The following is a 23237-nucleotide window of genomic DNA, read 5'->3' as shown; positions in this document are numbered from 1 at the left end:
CATCATAATTTCCACACTTTTGTACTCTATGCCTCTATTTATGAAGCCCAGGATCCCGTAAGCCCTTTTAACTGCTTTCTCCTTGCTGCACATTTGCCTATGCGTCCAACAGCTGTCGTGTGGCATTGTGCCAAACCCTAGGTTACCTCACATTCCCGACACTACTCAAAATTAAAACAAATGCCAAGAAGCAGATTTTAAAATAGTTTTCTCAGTTCATAGAAGATGATAATATCGTAGTTGTACTCCACCGGAATGAAAATGATGAATGTTTGAGCTTATTCTAGAAATACAACCAGTACCCGGTCTGGCCTATTTATGTGACTCCAGACCCACAGCAATGTGTTTGACACTTAACTGCCCCTCTTAAATGGCCCAGCGAGTCACCCAGTTGTACCGAACCGCTACAAAAGAAGTATCACTGACCGCAGCCGTTCGAGAAGGCAGCTCGAGGGCAATTAGGGATGGGCAATAAATGCCGGCCTTGCCAGCGACGCCCACATCCTGTGAACAAATAATAAAAAAACAATACATTGGGCCGGAATTTGCAGTGGGCAATAACAACAAACAAACAGCGCTCACTGTTATTACCCCTTTGAAACTGACCGCAACTTTAGGATGTAGCCCCTGCGCATCCTAACACAGAAATCCTGAAGTTGGGGTCAGTCATTCGCTGCTCTGACACTGGCTGCACTGTGCCCACTGCCCCCCCTCCTACTCCGCCTCCCCCCCTGCCCCCATAGCCGGCAATCAGTCAAACTGATGAAAACGTGGGCTTTTCCGCGGTAACATCGCTGTTAAACACCCCATTAAATGTTAGACCCTTTTGGATTAGGTGTAACTGGGGTTTTAACAGCGTATTGACTGTTAAACAAACTTTATGGCCCTCAAAAACTAATTTAAATTTTGTAGCGTGTCAAATTTCTCTATTATGATAAAAAATTAAAATTTTTAAGAAACTTTAAAAAAAATTAAAATATTTAAAAAAAAGTTTATCATATTTATTTCAGGTTCTACCTTATCCCCATGTGGGAGCCCCAATCTTGTTTTTCTCTCCGTAACATTTTAAAAAAAAAGCAGGTTCTCATTTCCTGCTTCCATGGCTGTGAGAATTCTGCAATGTAATTGGCTGCTTAGACAGCTTTGTTGACGTCACGGCAGAGCGCGTTAGGGATTCCCCATTATATTGCGCTGAAATCACTGACGCGTCGGAAAAGGCAAATGTCTCACTACAGAGATCGTGAGATCTTTGTGGGCAGCTTTCTTTGGGGCCAGCGGCAAACACCTTTACTTCGCCGCTGGCCGCAAATTCCAGGCCATTGTATTCTTTCTCACCACTGTAATAATCCACGGTGAGCCAAAATCCAATATCCTCAGTATCCCACATCCATTTTAGAGGATGTAAAAGGTGAATATTCTACAGAGTCCTGAGGGTGTTAAGTGCTGAAAAGTCAATAGGAATTGATAACCTTCCTATCCCTGAGGTGGAAAAGTTCAATATGTCATAGAGTCATAACGGCACAAAAGGAGGTCATTCGGCCCGTGCCAGCTCTCTGTATACAATCCAGTCAGTCCCATTCCCCCGCTCTATCCCCGTAGCCCTGCAAGTCTATTTCCCTCAACTGCCTATTTATGTGACTCCAGACCCACAGCACTCTATCCCCGTAGCCCTGCAAGTCTATTTCCCTCAACTGCCTCTCCAGTCTCCCCTTGAAAACATTGAGTGTCTCCGCTTCCACCACTTCAATTGGCAGCGAGTTCCAGGTCCTCACCACTCGCTGCATAAAAATTTTTCCTCACATCCCCCCTGCATCTCTTGCCCAAAACCTTAAATCTGTGTCCCCTAGTCCTTGTACCATCAACTAGTGGGAACAGCCTTTCCCCGTCTAGCCTATCCAAACCCGTCATAATCTTGTACACCTCTATCAAATCACCCCCTCAACCTCCTTTGCTCTAATGAAAACAAATCCAGCTTCTCCAACCTGTCCTTGTAGCTAAGATCCCCCATCCTCGGAACCATTCCGGTAAATCTCCTCTGCACCCTCTCAAGGGCCTTCACATCCTTCCTAAAGTGTGGTGACCAGAACTGGACACAATACTCCAGTTGTGGCCTAACCAGCGCTTTATAAAGGTTCAGCATAACTTCTCTACTTTTGTACTCAATACCTCTATTTATGAAGCCCAAGATCCCATATGCTTTGTTAACCACTCTCTCAATATGTCCTGCCACCTTCAGGGATCTATGCACATTAACTCCCAGGTCCCTCAGTCCCTGCACACTCTTTAAAACTGTGCCATTAAGTGTATATTGCCTCTCCCTGTTCCTTCTGCCAAAATGCATCACCTCACACTTCTCTGTATTAAATCCCATCTGCCACTTGTCTGCCCATTCTGCTAGCCTTTCTATGTCCTGCTGCAGTCGATCGATATCATCATCACTGTTTGCCACCCCCCCAAGTTTGGTGTCATCGGCACAGTGAAAACTGGCTGGTCATATTGCTATTGTGAAATGAGAGACAATATTCTTTATAAAGATTACAGTGTTTTTTTTTAATTAATGCATGAACAGTCATTTACATAGAACATACAGGAAACTCAGTAGTACAAGTGAACTGAATGGCAGGTCTTGTTCACATCAGCCCTACAGTATAATTTAGAAACTATATAATACAGCACATACAGGCGCACAGTTTGATGAAGGGGGAAATGGAGTGAAAGGGCGGGGAAGTTATGGCAATCCATTCCTTAAGTATTCAGGCTAGTAACCAATAAGCCAAGGCTGGAAGGCAACGGTTGGGTTAGCTATGGATTTATTGCATTGCGCTGGCCTGATCAGCTCAGTGGGGAACTGGTCACAATGCTACTTTCATGTAGGAGATTTCTTTAAGTTCAAACAAGTTTCGGAAGAGCGGGTGGATCAAGTACTTCATATAAGTGCAAAAACTGTCTCGTATAAGCTGGCATTCAAGTGTTCAATACAGATCTAGCATCAGTTTGACAAATACTGACAATTTTCTGGTGCTTTTATGAAAACAAAGAGGGGACAGAGTCGGAAATCCATCATTATCCAGTTAAAAAATAAAAGCGCTTTCTTTTTTTAAATCATAGAAAAGTGAGCTCCCAGTGCCCCTCACATCCGAAACTATCTTTCTCCCTAATCTATAAACCTCGGACACAAAGTTTAAGTTAAAAAAAACTGACTACAATCGAATAAGATCATTACCTCGAAAAATGTTCCAGATTAAACTAAGACCGTTTGTAGTATATTCCATGTACATATACAGCACAGATTAAATATTACACAAGTTGTCAATTTTCAACTGCAGCAAGAGGCATTAGATATCCACTCCCAATGTCAGCAGGGCCCAAACCCTCCTGTTAATAAAATATATTACAATTATATACAAGTAACTTACATTATTTCATGTTTGATAAGACCCATTCACAAAGATATTACCATACAAATGAACCCTGACTTTTGTTATTACGTGAAAGCTAGATACATGTGAATTTTAGCATAGTCAGTCCATGTTCCTGTGTTTTTGTGGATCCATTTCCAGTTATTTTGTTCTGAGATGCCAGTTCAAAAAAAAAACAACAGCTTCAGGAAGAAGATAAAAAGGCACAAGTCTAAAGCTCTTTGATAGTCCGCTCCTTGGGCGCTGCCAATCGAAACTCTGATGTACTTGTTGAGGACATATAAAAGGACTGAGTTTTCCGTTTTAACCTGGCGCGCTTGTTCGCCAGGACAAGGCTCCGTCGACTGGAGCTTATGATTTCGGAAATGAACTTCTTACAGTCAACACAAACCTCCATCGTGCTCCAGTCCTCCATCAGCTCTTTGGGAAACTCCAGGTTATCGGTTGACTTCTCATAAGATTTGGACATTGATGGCAGTCTGTGAAAGATCAAGCAGCCTCATGTTAGAGACGCATTGAGGAGATGAATGGTGAGAACTATTTTAGAAACGGGCCTGCTCCGCCATTCAATAAGATCCTGGCTGATCATCGACCTCATCTCCACTTTCCCGCCCGATCGCCATATCCCTTGATTTTCCTGAAGTCCAAAAATCTATCGATCTCAGCCTTGAATATACTCAAAGACTCAGCATCCACAGCTCTCTGGGGCAGAGAATTCCAAAGATTCACAACCCTCTGAGTGAAGAAATTCCTCCTCATCTCGGTCTTAAAAGGCCGACCCCTTATCCTGAGTCTATGACCCCTAGTTCTAGACTCTCCAGCCAGGGGAAACAATCTCTCAACATCTATCATGTCAATGTCCCTCAGAATCTTATATGTTTCAATGAGATCTCCTCTCATTCTTTTAAACTCCAGAGAGTATAGGGCCGATCTACTCAATCTCTCCTCATAGGATAACCCTCTCATCCCAGGAATCAATCTTGTGAATTTTGTAAATAAGGGAAGATTACTGAGATCTGCTGCAAATCGACTGGTTGTTAAGAGCTGGGATCTGGTGATAGCCTGGAAATACTCAAATGGCCTTTTTTGTTTCTATAAATCAATCTAGCGAATTGTTAGGTGTATTTTCCCCATCATCTCACTTGTTCATGTTGACACACACTTGGGAGATTAATACTGCAGACCCTTTACGCTTTACTAGTTGCTCTAAGACAGAAGGGAAATGGACAGCCCCGCACAACTTGCGGTACGTGTGGCTAGTCCTAAACTTCAGAATGAAGGTGCGCCCATCAAACCAACTGCAGATGCGAAAAGAGAAATATTCAAAGCCACAGCAAACTTTGAGTGCACGTACTCTACTTCTCCATTTGTACAAAGGCGTTTATAGCACTCTGAAGAACTACTCGGTGGCACTTGGTTTATTGAAAAGATGTGATAAAAGTGACTCACTGGCTCCAGCTGCCTAACGGTCATCAAGAGATGAGACAAGACTTCCTCCACCTTGAGGTCAGTAAAACTGAAGCCATTCTCTTCAGCTCCTACACGATTCTGGCCTGAATCCACCTCGCCGACCACTTTCACCTCACCTCTTCCTCTCCTCCACTAAACCCCAACCCAATGTTTTGATCTCCTCGCCGCTGAAGTTCTCCAATATTTTTCCTCAGCTGGAGTTCCTGCTTCTACCATCTGTGAACCGTGAGTCATTCCGAGTGCCGTGGCTCAGCTCCTCATGCGTACTAAAACCCGCAGCCCCGGCCCACTCTTTCCTCACTGAACTCCTTCCCGTGTCCCAGAGAATCAACTTTTAAGACATTCGCAGCAAGTAGGTTAAAAAAAAAAGCACGGGGATTAGTGCTTGGGACCGTGCTATTTACAGTGGGGTAGAGTTTCCGCTCGGTTGCGCTGTTTTTTTTTTGCCCGCTGCGATTCGCCCGAAATCGGGCCAAAAGATCGCGGCATTTTCAGCGCAAATTACGCTCAGCGCAAATGGAGTTTCCGCGATCTTTCGCACTAGTTTAAAAAAAATGGTGCTGGAAGCTGGCCCCGCCCCCCAAAACTGGCCAGGCCCGCACGATGAATTAATCGCCACTGCGAGTTTCCACTAATCGCGCTCGTTTGCGGGCCTTCGAGGAGGCTGTAAAAATTAAAGCTGGATGAATGTAATTTTTTAAAAAATTTACTAAGAAACTGACTGCTGCACCTCAATAGAACGAGCAAATGGTTTGTGATGTAAGAAAACTACTAGGCACTTGGTCTAAGCGTCAAACAAAGCTTTAATCAACTGTTTTACAACATGGAGGTCTAGTTGTGTCCTTCACTAGTTCCTGTTAAGAATGTCCTGCACAAGCTGGGCCCGTGCCCGAGTATTTATACTCTCCCTGGACAGCGCCACTCGTAGGCCGCTCAGTATTATTTCATAAGTCTTTCTTTCATGAATGACTGATTCATGTCAGTTTGGTATATTTTTTAAAAACCATTTTCATAATTTAAAATCGGGTTAATCACAGCTGGCGCGGATTGACGCTGCAATTTAAAATGATTATTTTTGGTGATAAACCCATTTTCAGCCGTATTAATCTAACTGCACCAGGTTACCACTCTTAAATACATCGAGAAATATTTCTAAAAGCAAATTTTGTTTTATAAAATCACGTTTTAAAACGCTGCCCGATTGCGCTGGTTCATTGCAGATTTTGTGCTCAGCGATATGCAAATGCATTGGAGTGGAAACGTGCGAGAAAAAAAAACTTCTCAAAACTAGCGCAATTTTGAGCGCAATTTACGTCCGGATCGCCGATTGGTCCCCAAAGCGGAAACTCTACCCCACTGAATATAAATGATTTGGAACTGGAGACAGAAATATAGCTATTTAAATTTGCAGATGCCATCAAATTGGGAGAGGGGTTCAAAGAATAGGGAACAGGCAAAGTCATCTAGATAAATTGGGAAGGTGGGCTGAGGAGTGGCAAATGGCGTTTAATGTGGACAAATACAAGGTAATAACACTAGGAAAAGGAAATAAACAGCGGGCGTATAAACAACATAGCTCCCGGCTACATGACGTAACACAGGAGAGGAATCATAGGGTATTGGTAGCTTGCTGATGGAAACCAATGGCACAATGTAAGCAGCAGTAAGGAAAGGAATTGTGGAAATCCAGCAGCTACAAAAAGCAACAAAGGAAAACAAAGAAAGTAATAATACATGTAAAAAGGGGAATCTCAACACAGATAAATGTGAAGTATTACATTTTGGTAGGAAGAATAGGGAGGTCATTAGAGAGAGATGCAGGCAAGACTCCTGCTCCTCCTGATCCACCAGGATTGCTCCCCGAGGCTGTCCTCGCCTTGCTGCAGCTATCGGGAATCCCGAGGCCTGGGAACCCTGGCCAGTCACAGTTAAACCTGCAAAGCAGGTTAAAGCAGAGGCTTCCGGCCTCATTATCATATTCAAAGTGCCAACCCGCCTTCTGGGAGAGGGTTGGCTGCCCGTCACCCCATCCCGACTCCGTTAAAACCGGAAGGAGGCGGGTTGGAGGCATGCTGGTGTTGGGATTCAGATTTCTAACACTTTAAGCTCCCACCTGATCCAAACTCTTCCATTTAGGATTTAAACTGAGCACTTGGACAAGTATCAGCTGATCAAAAAATGTTAGCATGGATTTGTGGAGGGTACTTCATATCCGACTAATCTGGTTGACTTTTTTGTGGTGGCCACTAGCATGGTGGATAAGGGAGTCTCTCGGGATGCTTTCTATATGGACTTCCAGAAGGCATTTGATAAGGTTCCATACAAGAGATTATTAGCAAAAATGGGAGCGCACGGAATTGAAGATAACATTGTGGAATGAGTTGGTAACTGGTTGGGAGTCAGGAGGCAGAGAGTAGGGAGAAAGGGTTTGTTCTCTGATTGGCAGGATGTGACAAGTGGTGTTCCCCCCGGGGATCTGTACTGGGGCCTTAGTTTTTCCACCATATTTATCAATGACTTAATGAAAGAATAGAGAGTTGTATATCCAAGTTTGCAGATGACACTAAGTTCGGAGGCAGAGTAAGCTGTGTGGATGGGTGCAGGAAGTTACAAAGGACACAGACAGACTAAGTGAATGGACAAAACTACGGCAGGTGGCGTTCAGTGTGGGGAAGTGTGAGGTTTTCCACTTTGAATCTGAGAAAGAGAAATGCATAGATATAAAAAGTAACTACGGAATGTTGACTTTATCTCAAGGGGGTTGGAATTCAAAGGTGAGGAAGTGATGCTTCAGTTGGGCAGAGCCTCGGTCAGACCCCACCTGGAGCACTTTGTTCATCAACCTCTTCTCATTGCTCAAATGCCTTAGTTAGTTGCCCTTTTTTTGCAAAGCCTCCAATGCCTGGAAATCCCTGATGCAAAATGTTGACCATAACTGTACACAGTGCATCCCAGGTGTGGCCATACCAGTGTCTCGTGCAAACTTATCGCCACCTATGATTTGTGCTCTATCCCTCTGACTTTGGATCCCAAGATTTGGTTAGCTTTCATAGGAACATAGCAACAGGAATAGGCTATCCATCCCCTCGAGCCTGTTCCGCTATTCAATTAGATCATGGCTGATATGTACCTCAACTTCTTGAGCTGCCTTAGTTCCATACCTCTTGATACCCTTACCTAACAAACATCCATCAATCTCCATCTTGAAAATTTCAATTGGCCCAACATCCACAGTCTCCAACATCCAACGCAGGTCTCATTTCCTGCTCTCTCTGTTTCAACTCTTCAGCCACCTTGCTCCTGGCCTCTGCAACTCCCTCTTTCTGCATCTCCACTTTGGCACCTCCCTCCCTGTCTTCCAATGACCTCCTTAAGATCTTCTTCCTCAACCATGTTTTCATCCTTGCTGAACTTCTTCCCGTCCTTGTTGTCCCTGCCCGCTTGGCGCCCTGTCACTCTCCGCTGCCATGTACATCGCTCTGATATGTAGCGAGCGCGATAGAAATGTAAAACTGTTGCTAAAACTCCAAGAATTGACCAAGCAATAATAAAAAGAGAAAATGCTGAAAAATACTCAGCAGGTCGGGCAGCATCTGTGGAGAGAGAAACAGAGTTAACGTTTCAGGTCGATGACCTGCCATCAAAACTCATCAGTTCTCTCTCTCTCCGCAGGTGCTGCCTGGCCTGCCGAGTGTTGCCAGCATTTTCTGTTTTTATTTCAGATTTCCAGCATCCGCAGTATTTTGCCTTTGTCTTAATTTATCAGGCAACTCCGACAAAATGACTGAAATGCTTTGGCCTCTCGGGGAGGTGGCAGGGTGTTTCATACCTGACCAGACTCTTGTGTTGACTATCGGGCCGACGCCGGCTGCCTGATGGTTTCTCTGGCTTTATTACTTTCCCCTCTTTTGGCAAGGCCGATGGTCCCAAGGAAAAAATGGGAAGATTGCTGTATGGTTTGGAGGGTAGTCGCATCTAAACCGCAAAAAAAAAAATATTTATTAAACGAAAGACTGTTTTTGATAGCCACAGAAAGAAGAATTAATTCAGATGCAAATATCAACAATTTGAACATACCTTCTTACAACACTGTGAACACACCGGTCTGTGGAAAGACAATCGAGTATTAAAAACAGTTAAGTGATCAAGTACCTCATCTTTCAATTAGGCACTTTACAGCCTTCTGGACTCAACATCAAGTTCAACAATTTTAGTCCATAACCTCTGCCCCTATCTTTTTTTTCCATTTCTTTTTCTTTCTCTCACATGGCAGCTGTCGATCATTCTGCCATTGCCATTTACACTTCATCTAGAGTCATGTTTTGTTTCTTAACTTGTCCCATTTACCATCTCCTTTTGCCTCGCACCATCATCCCTTTTGTCTCTTAATCTCTCTGGCCTTCCACCCTATCACAGACCTTCCCTTTTGTTCTTTCCTCCCCTCCCCTCCCCCTCTCCCTGCCCCTACACTTGCTTAAAAACCTGTTCCATCTCCAGCTTTTTCCAGTTCTGACGAAGGGTCATCGACCTGAAACGTTAACTCTGTTTATCTCTCCACAGATGCTGCCTGACCTGCTGAGTATTTCCAGCATTTTCTGTTTTTATTTCAGATTTCCAGCATCCGCAGTATTTCGCTTTTGTATAAGCGATCAAGTAGTTTGTTTTCTCTTCACCTAATGCATTGCTGGATGTGGGGGACTGTACAATGACGAAGCTTCCTATTTTATGAGGGATTTTAATGCACGTGGTACGTATACAGTCTCCACCAATATTTTTTTTTTAGTGCGCGCGGCCCCTTTAACTGGCTGCGCAGCTCAATCAAATTTTCTCGCATTTTTTTCCATTTAAAAGCCGGTGAGCGGCCTGCACGGGACCGCCAGACCTGCAGCTGCAGCTTAACGGGAACGTTGGCCCCCACCGCTTAAAATGTCCACGTTTAAAAAGGGCAGTCGCTTATATCAACCAAAAAGCAGCGACCATTACTCACTTGCATTGATGTCAATTTCAAAGTTACCGGTTATAGCGTCTGAAGTGCCCCCGTTTATTTCAGGAAGAAACAGCTGTGTTTACTCACATTCGCAGCTCGCTGCACTGGATGCAAGAACAAGCATAACTAAATCGCATCGTTAAGATGCACTGAATGTAATAACAGATCCTGATTGAGGCAGACTTTGTTTCCTCTTTTGACAGGTTTGATGAATGAGAAACATTATACTTCAATCAAATCACCCCTTTAATCTTCTAAATTCCAGGGAATACAACCCTAGTTTGTGTAACCTCTCCTCATAATTTAACCCTTGGAGTCCGGGTATCATTCTGGCAAACGTACGCTGCACTCCCTCCAAGGCCAGTATAGGTGTGGTGCCCAGAACTGCTCACAGTGCTCCAGGTGTGGTCTAACCAGGACTTTGTATAACTGCAGCATAACTCCTACCCCCTTGTATTCTAGTACGCTGGATATAAAGCCCAGCATTCCATTTGGCCTTTTTGATTATTTTCTGTACCTGTTCATGGCATTTTAATGATCTATGTACATGGACCCCCAAGTCTCTTTGGGCCTCCACTGCTTCTAGCTTTTCACCATTAAGAAAGTACCCTGCTCTGTCCTTTTAGGTCAAAAGTGGATGACCTCACATTTGCCTACATTGAAATCCATTTGCCACAGTTTTGGCCATTCACTTAATCTATTAATATCTCTTTACAATTTTATGTTTCCACCTACACTGATTACAACGCCCTCTAACTTGGGTATGTGGCTCTCTAATCCCGTCATCTAAGTCGTTAATAAATACAGTGAATAGTTGAGGCCCCAACACAGATCCCTGCGGGACACCACTAGTCACATCCTGCCAATTAGAGAACCTGCCCATTATCCCTACTCTCTGTCTCCTGCTGCTCAGCCAATCTCCTAACCAAGGTCATTAATTTGCCCTCAATTCCATGAGCTTCAACTTTAGCTAACAGTCTCTTATGTGGGACTTTATTGAATGCCTTCTGGAAGTCTATATAAATAACATCCATAGACATTCCCCTGTCGACTACTTTAGTCACCTTCTCAAAAAATTCAATCGGGTTTGTCAGGGCATGACCTACCTTTCACAAATCCATGCTGGCTCTCTCTGATCAGCTGAAAATTTTCAAGGTGTTCAGTCACCCTATCCTTAATTATAAACTCTAGTAATTTCCCCACCAATAGATATTAGGCTAACTGGTTTATAATTCCCTGGTTTCCCTCTCTCACCATTCTTAAATAGCAGAGTGACACTTGCAATTTCTCAATTTAAAGGAACGGTTCCTGAATCAAGAGAACTTTGGAAGATCATAGTTGGGGCATCTGCAATGTGCTCACCTACTTCCTTTAAAACCCTGGGATGGAAACCATCTGGCCCTGGGGATTTGTCACTCTTTAGTGCCATTATTTTCTTCATTACTGTTAATTTGCTTACGTTAATTATGGTGAGTCCCCGTCCCTGACTCAAAATTAGTTTCCTTGAGGTGTGCAGCATGCTATCCACTTCCTCTACTGTAAATACTGACGCAAAGTAATTATTTAACATGTCTGCCATTTCCTTATTTTCATTCACAATATCACCATTAGCAGTTTTTAAGGGAACTACAGGGCTCTTGATCACTCTCTTTTTCCTAATATAATTGTAAAAAAAAGTGTTGATTTTGATATTCTTTGCGAGTTTCTTTTCAAACTCCCTTGCTGTAGCTCTTACGATCTGTTTCTCACCCTTTGTTGTTCTTTGTATCTCTCCCATTCGCCAGCATCTGTATTATTTTTTGCATGTTTTCTGCTTTTTCTTTTAGTTTTACGTTGTCCCTTAGCTCTTTAGTCGTCCATGGCTGTTTATTTTAGCAAGTAGCGCGCTTGCCCCATAGGGGTATAAACTGGTCTGTGTCACAGTAAATTCTTTTTTGAACTCCTCCCATTGATCTTCTGTCATTTTACCCATTAACAGATTTGCCCAGTTAGTTTCTGTCTCTTGTAAACTTTTCACCCATTCTTCCCACCCCCCCACCCCCCCGCTCCCCTTATAGACTCTAGTAATTTCCTGACAATAGATGTTAGGCTAACTGGTTTATAATTCCTTGGTTTCCCTCTCTCATCTTTCTTAAATAGCAAAGTGACATTTGCAATTTCCCAATTTAAAGGAACGAGAGCATGATAAGGTGGAAAATAAGAAAGCTGCATGAAGAAATGTCAAAGAGGAGTGTGTGACAAACCTTTTACAGAATTGGCAGGTGTAGGACCAGGTGAAGATAGAGAATCTCTTCGTTCGGCAGCAGAAACACAACTGCAGGGAGAGCAATAACGACACTTAGATCAATACAAGAATAGCACCATGTAATTAAAACAGCCATAACCTACACTGGCTGAAAGTGCAACTAGATTCATTTATAGAACTTGCAAAAAAAAAATCTTCTCCATTTTGATATTTTATTGACCCATTGGGTAAATATTGGCTCGAAATTCGGCCGTTCAACGCCCGATTCTTGGCCGCTAAACGGCCCACTAAGCCTCCAATATGACGGACAAGAAGTGCACGGTCATTACGAGCCATTATAAGATCATAAGAACATAAGAAATAGTAGCAGGAATAAGCCACTTGGCCCCTCCAGCCTGCTCCGCCATTCAATAAGATCATGGCTGATCTTGGGCTCAAAGCCACTTCTCTGCCTGCTCCCCATAACCCTTCACTCCCTTATCTTGCAAAATTCTGTCGATCTCCACCTTAAATGTATTCAATGACCCAGCCTGGGGCAGAGAATTCCACAAATTTACAACCCTCTGAGAGAAGAAATTCCTCCTCATCTCAGTTCTAAAAGGGCGACCCTTTATTCTGAGACTGTGCCCCCGAGTTCTAGATTTCCACACGAGGGGAAATGTTGCTAAAGGCCCAACGAATCGACATGCAGTGCCCAAAAATGGGCGCGTTCAAATTTCTAGATCCTTGTGTGGAATGGGTCCCGGAAATTGTAGAGTCACATTGGGCCAGGAGCCCGGAGATTGTAGAATCACATTGGACCAGGAGCCCGGAGATTGTAGAGTCACATTGGACCAGGAGCCCGGAGATTGTAGAATCACATTGGACCAGGAGCCCGGAGATTGTAGAGTCACATTGGACCAGGAGCCCGGAGATTGTAGAGTCACATTGGACCAGGAGCCCGGAGATTGTAGAGCCACATTGGACCAGGAGCCCGGAGATTGTAGAGTCACATTGGGCCAGGAGCCCGGAGATTGTAGAGTCACATTGGACCAGGAGCCCGGAGGTTCAGAGTCACATTGGACCAGGAGCCTGGAGATTGTAGAGTCACATTGGACCAGGAGCCTGGAGATTGTAGAGTCACATTGGACCAGGAGCCCGGAGATTGTAGAGTCACATTGGACCAGGAGCCCGGAGATTGTAGAGTCACATTGGACCAGGAGCCCGGAGATTGTAGAGTCACATTGGACCAGGAGCCCGGAGATTGTAGAGTCACATTGGACCAGGAGCCCGGAGATTGTAGAGTCACATTGGACCAGGAGCCTGGAGATTGTAAAGTCACATTGGACCAGGAGCCCGGAGATTGTAGAGTCACATTGGGCCAGGAGCCCGGAGATTGTAGAGTCACATTGGACTAGGAGCCCGGAGATTGTAGAGTCACATTGGACCAGGAGCCCGGAGATTGTAGAGTCACATTGGACCAGGAGCCCGGAGGTTCAGAGTCACATTGGACCAGGAGCCCGGAGATTGTAGAGTCACATTGGACCAGGAGCCCGGAGGTTCAGAGTCACATTGGACCAGGAGCCCGGAGATTGTAGAGTCACATTGGGCCAGGAGCCCGGAGATTGTAGAGTCACATTGGACCAGGAGCCTGGAGATTGTAGAATCACATTGGACCAGGAGCCCGGAGGTTCAGAGTCAGGTTAGGCCAAGAACAGGGAGGCTGGACAGCTGTGTTAGGTCAGTAGAAGGAGGGTGGGTGTAGAGTTGAATCGAGTTGTATGTTTCTGGTCTGACAGAGCGTGCACGACAGCGGCAAAACATCATTTGCAGATGAGAGCCTGGGGATCAGATTGTTTGGCTGCTTTCTTTCTCATGGTCTGGGAGCTGAACTCTGAACCATGGTTAAAGTGAATAGGAACTCTACAGGCATTCATTTATTCATAAGGACACAAAACGTTTTTTATTAATAAGATACGTCTGGGGTTTGTGGAGAGAATGGGCTCATTCAGCAGAAACAAAACACCCAAAAAAGGCATGGAAGGTGTCAATGATGATGACAGATTGCCAATGCTGAATCACATGATTTGAACCGAGGTGCTGTTGTACTACAGGGTCTGAAATGTAATGACAGTGGGTTTATTTCACTGTGTGTTACAGCAGACCCTGCATCTGTTGCATGAAAGTGTGCACCGAGGATTATACAGGAAGTACTGGTTCCTGCCTTTACCCGGTATTCGGCATTGCATGCTAATTATTCTGGGATATTTCCGACCGTTGCTCCCAGCTGGGTTTTAGTAAAACTGCTGCGCTTAAACTTTGATTTAACAGCCTCCAAATGTGCAGAAATAAATAGCCAAAATTGCACCGTAGCAATTCATCGCTCAGTAATTTCTATTGCATAATCTATATTATTAGGTTATTTTTGTGGCGTTAATGCTCCTGAGTCACTGATCCTTTCTATTGTGACATATGATGAAGCGCAAAAATTTCATCAGAGCTGCCGCTGCTCTACTCTCTTCCCTGCCTCATTCCAATTCACTCACACGACGCGATGGGCCAAATCTTGCACGCCGTTATCAATGTGCAAATCGGCCAGCAAGTTCGGGGGATGGGGAGATACGCCGTGATATCCGAATCTCCAGAACCCGCTGGTTGATTTTAGCTTCGCGCAAACGGCATCTCGTCCTCAGCCTCCCCGTTATTTTTAAGAACTTGCTGTATTTGCACATTAATTGCCCGTTAAATGTGCCGCAGAAAGTTAGGGCTGGTAATTAACAGTGTAAATACCCTTTTAACGACGTGATAATGAAATGCCAATCAACCTCTCTGGCCCAGAAAGGGACCAATTTAAACTGTTTGGTCCCATTCTACTTAGAGATTTTTTTTAAATGTTAAGTTTTTAATTTTTTTCTTACTTTTCCTTTAAGAACTTAAGAATTAGGAGCAGCAGTAGGCCATACGGCCCCTCAAGCCTGCTCCACCATTCAATAAGATCACGGCTGATCTTCAACCTCAACTCCACTTTCCCGCCCGATTCCCATATCCCTTGATTCCCCATGAGTCCAAAAATCTATCGATCTCAGCCTTGAATATACTCAACGACTCAGCATTCACAGCCCTCTGGGGCAGAGAATTCCAAAGATTCACAACCCTCTGAGTGAAGAAATTCCTCCTCAGGATAAGGGGTCGGCCATTTAAGACCGGGAGTACGATATTGTTGCTATCACGGAGACATGGTTGAGGGAGGGTCAGGACTGGCAGCTAAATATTCCGGGGTATAGAATCTTCAGGCGAGACAGAGGGGGGTGTAAAAGGGGAGGGGGTGTTGCAATATTAATTAAGGAGTCTATTACTGCTGTAAGGAGGGATGATATATTAGCGGGTTCCTCTAATGAGGCCATATGGGTAGAACTTAAAAACAAAAAGGGGTCAAGCACCTTGCTGGGAGTGTACTATAGGCCCCCAAACAGTCAGGGGGAGATAGAGGAACAGATATGCAGGCAGATATCAGAAAAGTGTGAAAATAATAGGGTAGTAATAGTGGGGGATTTCAACTTCCCCAATATAAATTGGGATAGTCAGAGTGTGAAAGGCTTGGAGGGAGCAGAATTCTTAAAGTGCATCCAGGAAAGCTTTTTGAGCCAACATGTAGAAAGTCCTACAAGAGAGGGGGCGGTACTGGACCTAATTCTAGGGAATGTAGCCGGGCAGGTGGTGGAAGTGTCTGTAGGAGAGCATTTTGGCGATAGTGACCACAATTCGGTGAGATTTAAGGTGGTCATGGAAAAAGACAAAGACGGCCCGGAAATCAGGGTTCTAAATTGGGGGAAGGCCGATTTTAATAAGATAAGACAGGATCTGGCAAAAGTGGACTGGGAGCAGCTACTTATAGGAAAATCCACATCAAAACAGTGGGAGGCTTTCAGAAGGGAAATAGAGAGAGTACAACACCAACATGTTCCTGTAAAGGTCAAGGGTGGGACCAACAAGCAAAGGGAACCTTGGATGACAAAGGATATACAAAAATGCATTAGGAAAAAAAGGGGGGCTTTTGGCAGTTACAAAAGACAAAAGACGGTGGAGGCCCTAGAGGAGTATAGGAGGTGCAGGGGCATACTTAAAAAGGAAATTAGGAGGGCGAGGAGGGGCCATGAAATAACACTGGCGAGCAAAATAAAGGAAAATCCTAAGATGTTTTATAAGTATATTAAGGGCAAGAGGATAACCAGGGAAAGGGTAGGGCCCATTAGGGACCAAAGTGGCAAGCTGTGTGTAGAGCCAGATGAAGTAGGTGGGGTTTTAAATGAATTTTTTGCCTCAGTGTTCACTATGGAGAAAGACGATGTAGATATAGAAGTCGGGCAAGGGGACTGCGACATACTTGAACATATTAGCATCGAGAGGGAGGAGGTACTAGCGGTTTTAGCAGGCCAAAAAGTGGATAAATCCCCAGGCCCGGACGAGATGTATCCCAGGCTGTTGTGTGAGGCAAAGGAGGAGATTGCAGGGGCTCTGACACAAATTTTCAGAACCTCTCTGGCCACAGGGGATGTACCAGAGGACTGGAGAACAGCTAATGTAGTACCATTATTCAAGAAGGGTAGCAGGGATAAACCAGGGAATTACAGGCCAGTGAGCCTAACATCTGTGGTAGGGAAATTATTGGAAAAAATTCTGAGGGACAAAATTAGTCTCCACTTGGAGAGGCAAGGATTAATCGGGGATAGTCAGCATGGCTTTGTCAAGGGTAAATCATGTCTGACCAATCTGATTGAATTTTTCGAGGGGGTGACTAGGTGTGTGGATGAGGGAAATGCTGTGGATGTGGTTTACATGGACTTCAGTAAAGCTTTTGACAAGGTCCCGCATAGGAGACTGGTCAAGAAGGTAAGAGCCCATGGGATCCAGGGGGCCTTGGCGCGTTGGATCCTAAACTGGCTGAGTGGCAGGAGGCAGAGGGTGATGGTCGAAGGTTGCTTTTGTGACTGGAAGCCTGTGTCCAGTGGGGTACCTCAGGGATCGATGCTGGGTCCCTTGCTGTTTGTGATCTACATTAATGATTTGGATGAGAATGTAAAGGGTATGATCAGTAAGTTCGCGGATGACACGAAAATTGGTGGGGTGGTAAATTGCGAGGAGGAAAGCCTCAGGCTACAGGACAATATTAACGGGTTGGTCAGATGGGCGGAAAAGTGGCAAATGGAATTTAACCCGGAAAAGTGCGAGGTGATGCATTTTGGACGGACAAATAAGGCAAGGGAATACACAATGAGTGGTAGGACCCTAGGAAGTACAGAGGGTCAGAGGGACCTTGGTGTACATGTACATAATTCCCTGAAGGCAGCGGAACAGGTAGATAAGGTGGTTAAAAAGGCTTATGGGATACTTGCCTTCATTAGCAGAGGCATAGAATATAAGAGCAGAGAGGTTATGATGGAGCTGTACAAAAAGCTGGTGAGGCCACAGCTGGAGTACTGTGTGCAGTTCTGGTCGCCTCACTATAGGAAGGATGTGATTGCTTTGGAGAGGGTGCAGAGAAGATTCACCAGGATGTTACCTGGGATGGAGCGCCTCAGCTATGAAGAGAGACTGGACAGGCTGGGGTTGTTTTCCTTGGAGCAAAGAAGGCTGAGGGGGGACCTGATTGAGGTGTACAAAATGATGAGGGGCATAGATAGGGTAGATAAAGAGGAACTTTTCCCCTTAGTAGGGGGGTCAATAACAAGGGGGCACAGATTCAGGGTAAGGGGCAGGAGATTTAGGGGGGATTTGAGGAGGAACTTTTTCACCCAGAGGGTGGTTGGAAGCTGGAACTCACTGCCTGAAAGGGTGGTAGAGGCAGGAACCCTCACAACATTCAAGAAGCATTTGGATGAGCACTTGAAATGCCATTGCATACAAGGCTATGGACCAAATGCTGGAAAATGGGATTAGACTGGACAGGGAGGGATGGGCGGCGCAGACACGATGGGCCGAAAGGCCTCTTTCTGTGCTGTAAAACTCTAAGGCCTAGAAATTGGGTTTTGGCGCAGCGACGGCTTTAGCGCCGGAAGTTAGTGCCAGAGCTAAGTCGCGCTGGGCGGGCCAAAAATTCACTACTTCTGCGCCCAAACGGCTGCCGGCGCTGCTGAAAGCTGTTAGCGCCTGAAAACTGGCGCTATGCGCTGAATTTCGGTGCTATTCCGGCGCTGCAGCGCCCGCTGCGGTGCGGCAGGTTCGGGAAGTGCAGGCCTCCTCCTTCCCTTAAGGAGGAGCTGCCTGCACCCGGCCGCGGCCCGCGATAATCTTTTTAAAAATGAGCCCGGCACCTCGGACAAGTGCCGGGCTTGCTTCTGTTCCGGGGGGGGGGGCGGGGGGAAGTCCGGGGAGGGAGCTGCGGCCAGGCGGGCGGCGGGAAAGCGGCCGGCCGCCGCGGGGCCTTTAATGCGCCGGCGCAACGTTCTGTAAGGCACCTCTGCCAGAACGTTGCTTGCGGCTGCCACGGGCGAGGCGGCCGCAACTCAATTTCTGAGTTCGGGCGGGTTACCATGGCAACCGGGACGCTGCGCACACCGATGACGTCATCGGTGCCGGCGCAGCGCTACCGGCCTAACGCCGATTTAGGGCCCCTGTCAATTTCAAAACTGGCCATAACTTCGCCGCTAGGCCCTCTAGCGCCTCAAAAGCGGCGCTAAGGCCAGTGAATTTCTAGGCCTATGACTCTATGACTCTATGATCCCGGTCTTAAATGGCCGACCCCTTATCCTGAGACTATGCCCCCTCGTTCTAGACACTCCAGCCAGGGGAAACAACCTCTCAGCATCTACCCTGTCAATCCCTTTCAGAATCTTGTATGTTTCAATGAGATCACCTCTCATTCTTCTAAACTCCAGAGAGTATAGGCCCATTCTACACAATCGTTCCTCTGCTTCTTTCTCAAGCCGTTCACTAAGATCCCAGATGTCCAAAAAGTTATGGCGAAAACTTTTTTCAAGCTGAAGGGTGCAGGAAGAAGTTTAACTAACGGCGTACGTTCAGAGATGCCCCGCTCCAGCAAGATTTGACCCAATAACTACAATAATAGCACGGACTTATATAGCGACCATAACATCCTAACATGTTTTTCAGAAGCGTAATCAGACAGAAAGTGGATGCCGGACCAAAGAAGGAGGTATTAGGATGGGTAACTAAACGCTTGTTCAAAGAGGTGGATTGTAAGGAGGGTTTTAATGGAGGAGAGAGAGGTGGAGAGGCAGAGAGATTTAAGGAGGGAATTCTTGAGTGTAGTGCCGAGATGTTTGAAAGCACAGTCACCAGTGGTGGGACAAAGGGAGTTGGGGGGATGCACAAGTGGCCTGGCGGAGGATCACAGGGTTCTTGGATGGTGGTAGGGCTGGAGGAGGTTACAGAGATAGGGGGGAGCGATGTCATGAAGGGATTAAGGCACGAGGATGAGAATTTTAAATTTAAGACCTTGGGGCAATGGGAAGCAAAACAGGTCAGCAAGCGTCGGGGAGATGGGTGAACGGGACTTGTTGTGGGACAGGGACAGGCAGCAGAGTTTTGGATGAGTTGAAGTTTATAAAGGCTGGAGGAGGAGCCCGATATTCAACAGTGTAAAATGGGCAGGTTCGCCTGTGGAGATGCAACAGGCTCCAAATAATGTAAATGAGGTCCGAGGGCCAATTCCAGGCCTCACTTACAAGCTGGCTGTGTGCCCGAAAATGGGCCATAACCAATTTCTGGGCCACAATCTTTAAACTTCAACCACAGATGCACGCAAACCCCTTAACTTTGAGACATAGAAAAATAGGAGCGGGAGTCGGCCCTTCGAGGCTGCTCCGCCATTCAATATGATCATGGCTGATCCTCTATCTCAATACCATATTCCCCCTCTCGCCCCATAGACCAGCCAAGGGACGACGGTTGATGTTGTGCACTGGGATATAGCACACATACTTCACATTTACAAATCACGCTGTCACGGCGAGGGTGGAATGTGTTACAAGATAGTGACATCTCCTTCCACCTGCAAAAGGGAATAGATACTTGTGGGTGCTCAAATATGGCATGGAACACTCAGATACTCTGGGCAATAGCATGAGACTTATAGGGAACTAAACTATTTTCCATTTCCTTTTTGAGTGATGAGCATATGACAGTGACTCTAACTTCACATGACAAGCATTTCCTCTGTTAAGGCATCTATCTGGAACCACTTGAACTTTGAGCTGATTTTTAGTGTACACCCTACACATAATAGCTTCTTATTTTTATTTGATAAGAAATGATTGTAAATGAGTCTGGTGCCCGAAATAGAAAACATCTGAAGCATTCTGATTTTCCATCTCATTGCCTGTCAGCCAGTGGCTCAGTGGGCAGCACTCTCGCCTCTGAGCCAGTAAGGTTGTGGGTTCACAGTCCCACTCCAGGGACTTGAGCACAAAAATCCAGGCTGACACTCCCAGTGCAGTGCTGAGGGAGTGCTGCATTGTCAGAAGTGCCGTCTTTTGGATGAGACGTTAAACCGAAGCCCCGTCTGCTCTCTCAGGTGGACATAAAAGATCCCATGACACTATTTTGAAGAAGAGCAGGGGAATTATCCCCGGTGTCCTGGCCAATATTTATCCCTCAACTAACATAACAAAAACAGATTATCTGATCATTATCACATTGCTGTTTGTGGGAGCTTGCTGTGCGCAAATTGGCTGCTGCGTTTCCTACATTACAACAGTGACTGCACTTCAAAAGTACTTCATTGGCTGTAAAGCAGCTTGGGACGTCCGGTGGTTGTGAAAGGCGCTATAGAAATGTAACTTTTCATTTTTCTTTTTTTTTATTGGCACTCCAAAATTGGTAAAATGATGACTGCAAAAAACAGCTTAAGTGACGTCACAACCAGGGAAGGAGCTGATTGGTAACTAGGACCTGGTGAGTATTTCTACGGTCCAGTCGTTAAAGTAAAAGTAAGGTCTCTAGTTTAGAGTATGTAGTGTGTAAAGTGAAGTAAGGTCCCTAGTGTATTTAATATTCTTTAATTTAGAGGAAGTAAAGGGAGTAAATTAAGGGTAGGATATGGCAGGGCAGCTCGGCAGCATCGAGTGCTCCTCCTGTGCTATGTGGGAAGTCAGGGACGCTTTCGGTGTCCAGGGCGAACACGTGCGCAGGAAGTGTCTCCAGATACAGCTACTCGAAATCCGCGTTTCGGAGCTGGAGCTGCGGCTGGAGTCACTGTGGAGCATCCGCGAGGCTGAGATCTTCATGGATAGCACGTTTAACGAGGTGGTCACACCGCAGGTAAAGAGTGCACAGGCAGAAAGGGAATGGGTGACCGCCAGACAGAGTAAAAGAACTAGGAAGGAAGGACCCCTGGGTCCATCTCCATCTCCAACAGATTTTCCGTTTTGGATACTGCTGGGGGAGATGGTTTCTCAGGGGAATGCAGCAAGAGCCAAGTCCGTGGCACTATGAGTGGCTCAGCTGCACAGGAGGGGAGGAAAAAGAGTGAGAGAGCAATAGTGATAGGGGATTCTATCGTAAGGGGAACAGATAGACGTTTCTGTGGCTGCAGACATGACTCCAAGATGGTATGTTGCCTCCCTGGTGCCAGGGTCAAGGATGTCACTGAGCGGCTGCAGGACATTCTGAAGGGGGAGAGTGAAAAGCCAGAGGTCGTGGTCCATATCGGTACCAACGACATAGGTAGAAAGAGGGACAAGGTCCTGCAAGCAGAATATAGGAAGCTAGGAAATAAATTAAAAAGCAGGACCTCAAAGGTAGTAATCTCAGGATTACTCCCAGTGCCACGTGCTAGCGACAGCAGAAATAGGAGAATAGACCAGATGAATGCGTGGCTGCAGAGATGGTGTAGGAGGGAGGGATTTAAATTCCTGAGGCATTGGGACCGATTCTGGGGAAGGTGGGACATGTACAAGCTGGACGGGTTACACCTCAGCAGAACCGGGACCAATATCCTCGCAGGGGGGTTTGCTAGTGCTGTTGAGAAGGATTTAAACTAGTTTATCAGGGGGCTGGGAACCTAAGTGTGGGCCCAGAATGAAGAGAAACAAAACTGGAAGTGCAAGTTAGAAAAGTAGTCAGCAAAACTAGTAGGGAGCAGAAACAAAGGCCAACAGTAAAGAGGGTCAAAGTGCAGAAAAATATTAAACAGGCAAAGTTGAAGGCACTTTATCTAAATGCACGTAGCATTCACAACAAGGTGGATGAATTAATGGCACTAATAGAAGTAAATGGGTATGATGTAATTGCCATTACAGAGACATGGTTGCAGGGTAACCAAAGCTGGAAACTGAATGTTCCAGGGTACTCAACATTTAGGAAGGACAGACAAAAAGGAAATGAAGGTGGTGTATCGCTGTTTATAAGGGATGAGATCGGTACGGTAGAGATAAAAGATCTTGGCTCGGCTGATCGTGATGTAGAATTGGAATCAGTTTGGGTGGAGCTAAGAAACAGCAAAGGGCAGAAAACATTGGTGGGAGTTGTGTATAGGCCACCAAACAGTAGTGGTAATGTAGGGCACAGTATCAATCAAGAGATTAGAAGTGCATGTAACAAGGGCAATACGGTAATCATGGGGGACTTTAATCTACGTATTGACTGGGCAAATCAAATTACCACTAATGGTGTGGAGGACGAATTCTTGGAATGCATGCGAGATGGTTTCCTGGATCAGTATGTGGAGGAACCAACCAGGGAACAGGCTATTCTGGATCTGGTACTGTGTAATGAGAAAGGGCTAATCAATAATCTTGTGGTAAAGGGGCCTTTAGGGACAAGTGACCATAATATGATTGAATTTTATATTAAGTTTGAGAGTGATGTAGTCCAATCTGAATCTAAGGTCTTCAATCTAAACAGACGAAACTACAAGGGTATGAGGGACAAGTTGGCCATGGTAGATTGGGAGACTACACTAAAAGGTATGAAGGTGGACATACAATGGCTAACATTCAAGGAAATAATGCATAATTTGCAACAAACATATATTCCTCTAGGGCATAAAAACCCAACAGGAAAAGTGATCCAACCATGGCTAACAAAAGAAATTAAAGCTAGTATTAAGTCAATGGAGGAAGCTTATAAAATTGCCAGAAAAAGCAGGCAGCCTGAGGACTGGGATCTTTTTAGAAAT

At 45.5% G+C, this 23237-nt stretch overlaps 1 protein-coding gene across 5 annotated transcripts in view; it reads right to left on the bottom strand.

The window, feature by feature from the left end:
- Window positions 1-2523: 2523 nt before the first annotated feature.
- Window positions 2524-23237, bottom strand: part of spire1b (spire-type actin nucleation factor 1b) — a 358259-nt gene continuing 337545 nt past the window's right edge. For all 5 annotated transcript variants that reach the window (XM_085992324.1, XM_085992325.1, XM_085992326.1 and 2 more), the window contains 4 exons: window positions 12120-12190; window positions 8967-8994; window positions 8719-8864; window positions 2524-3898 (listed from right to left, as the gene is read on the bottom strand). In XM_085992324.1, coding sequence (XP_085848450.1) covers window positions 3631-3898; window positions 8719-8864; window positions 8967-8994; window positions 12120-12190 — 513 coding nt within the window. In that variant the 3' untranslated portion in view covers window positions 2524-3630. The remainder of the gene's footprint in view (window positions 3899-8718; window positions 8865-8966; window positions 8995-12119; window positions 12191-23237) is intronic.

Source organism: Somniosus microcephalus, chromosome 7 (genome assembly GCF_052327205.1).
Source record: "Somniosus microcephalus isolate GS21.2 chromosome 7, FLI_Smic_1.0, whole genome shotgun sequence".
Lineage (NCBI taxonomy): Eukaryota > Metazoa > Chordata > Chondrichthyes > Squaliformes > Somniosidae > Somniosus > Somniosus microcephalus.
The sequence above is the reverse complement of the archived record's forward strand: the minus strand, read 5'-3'. Positions and strand labels throughout refer to the sequence as shown.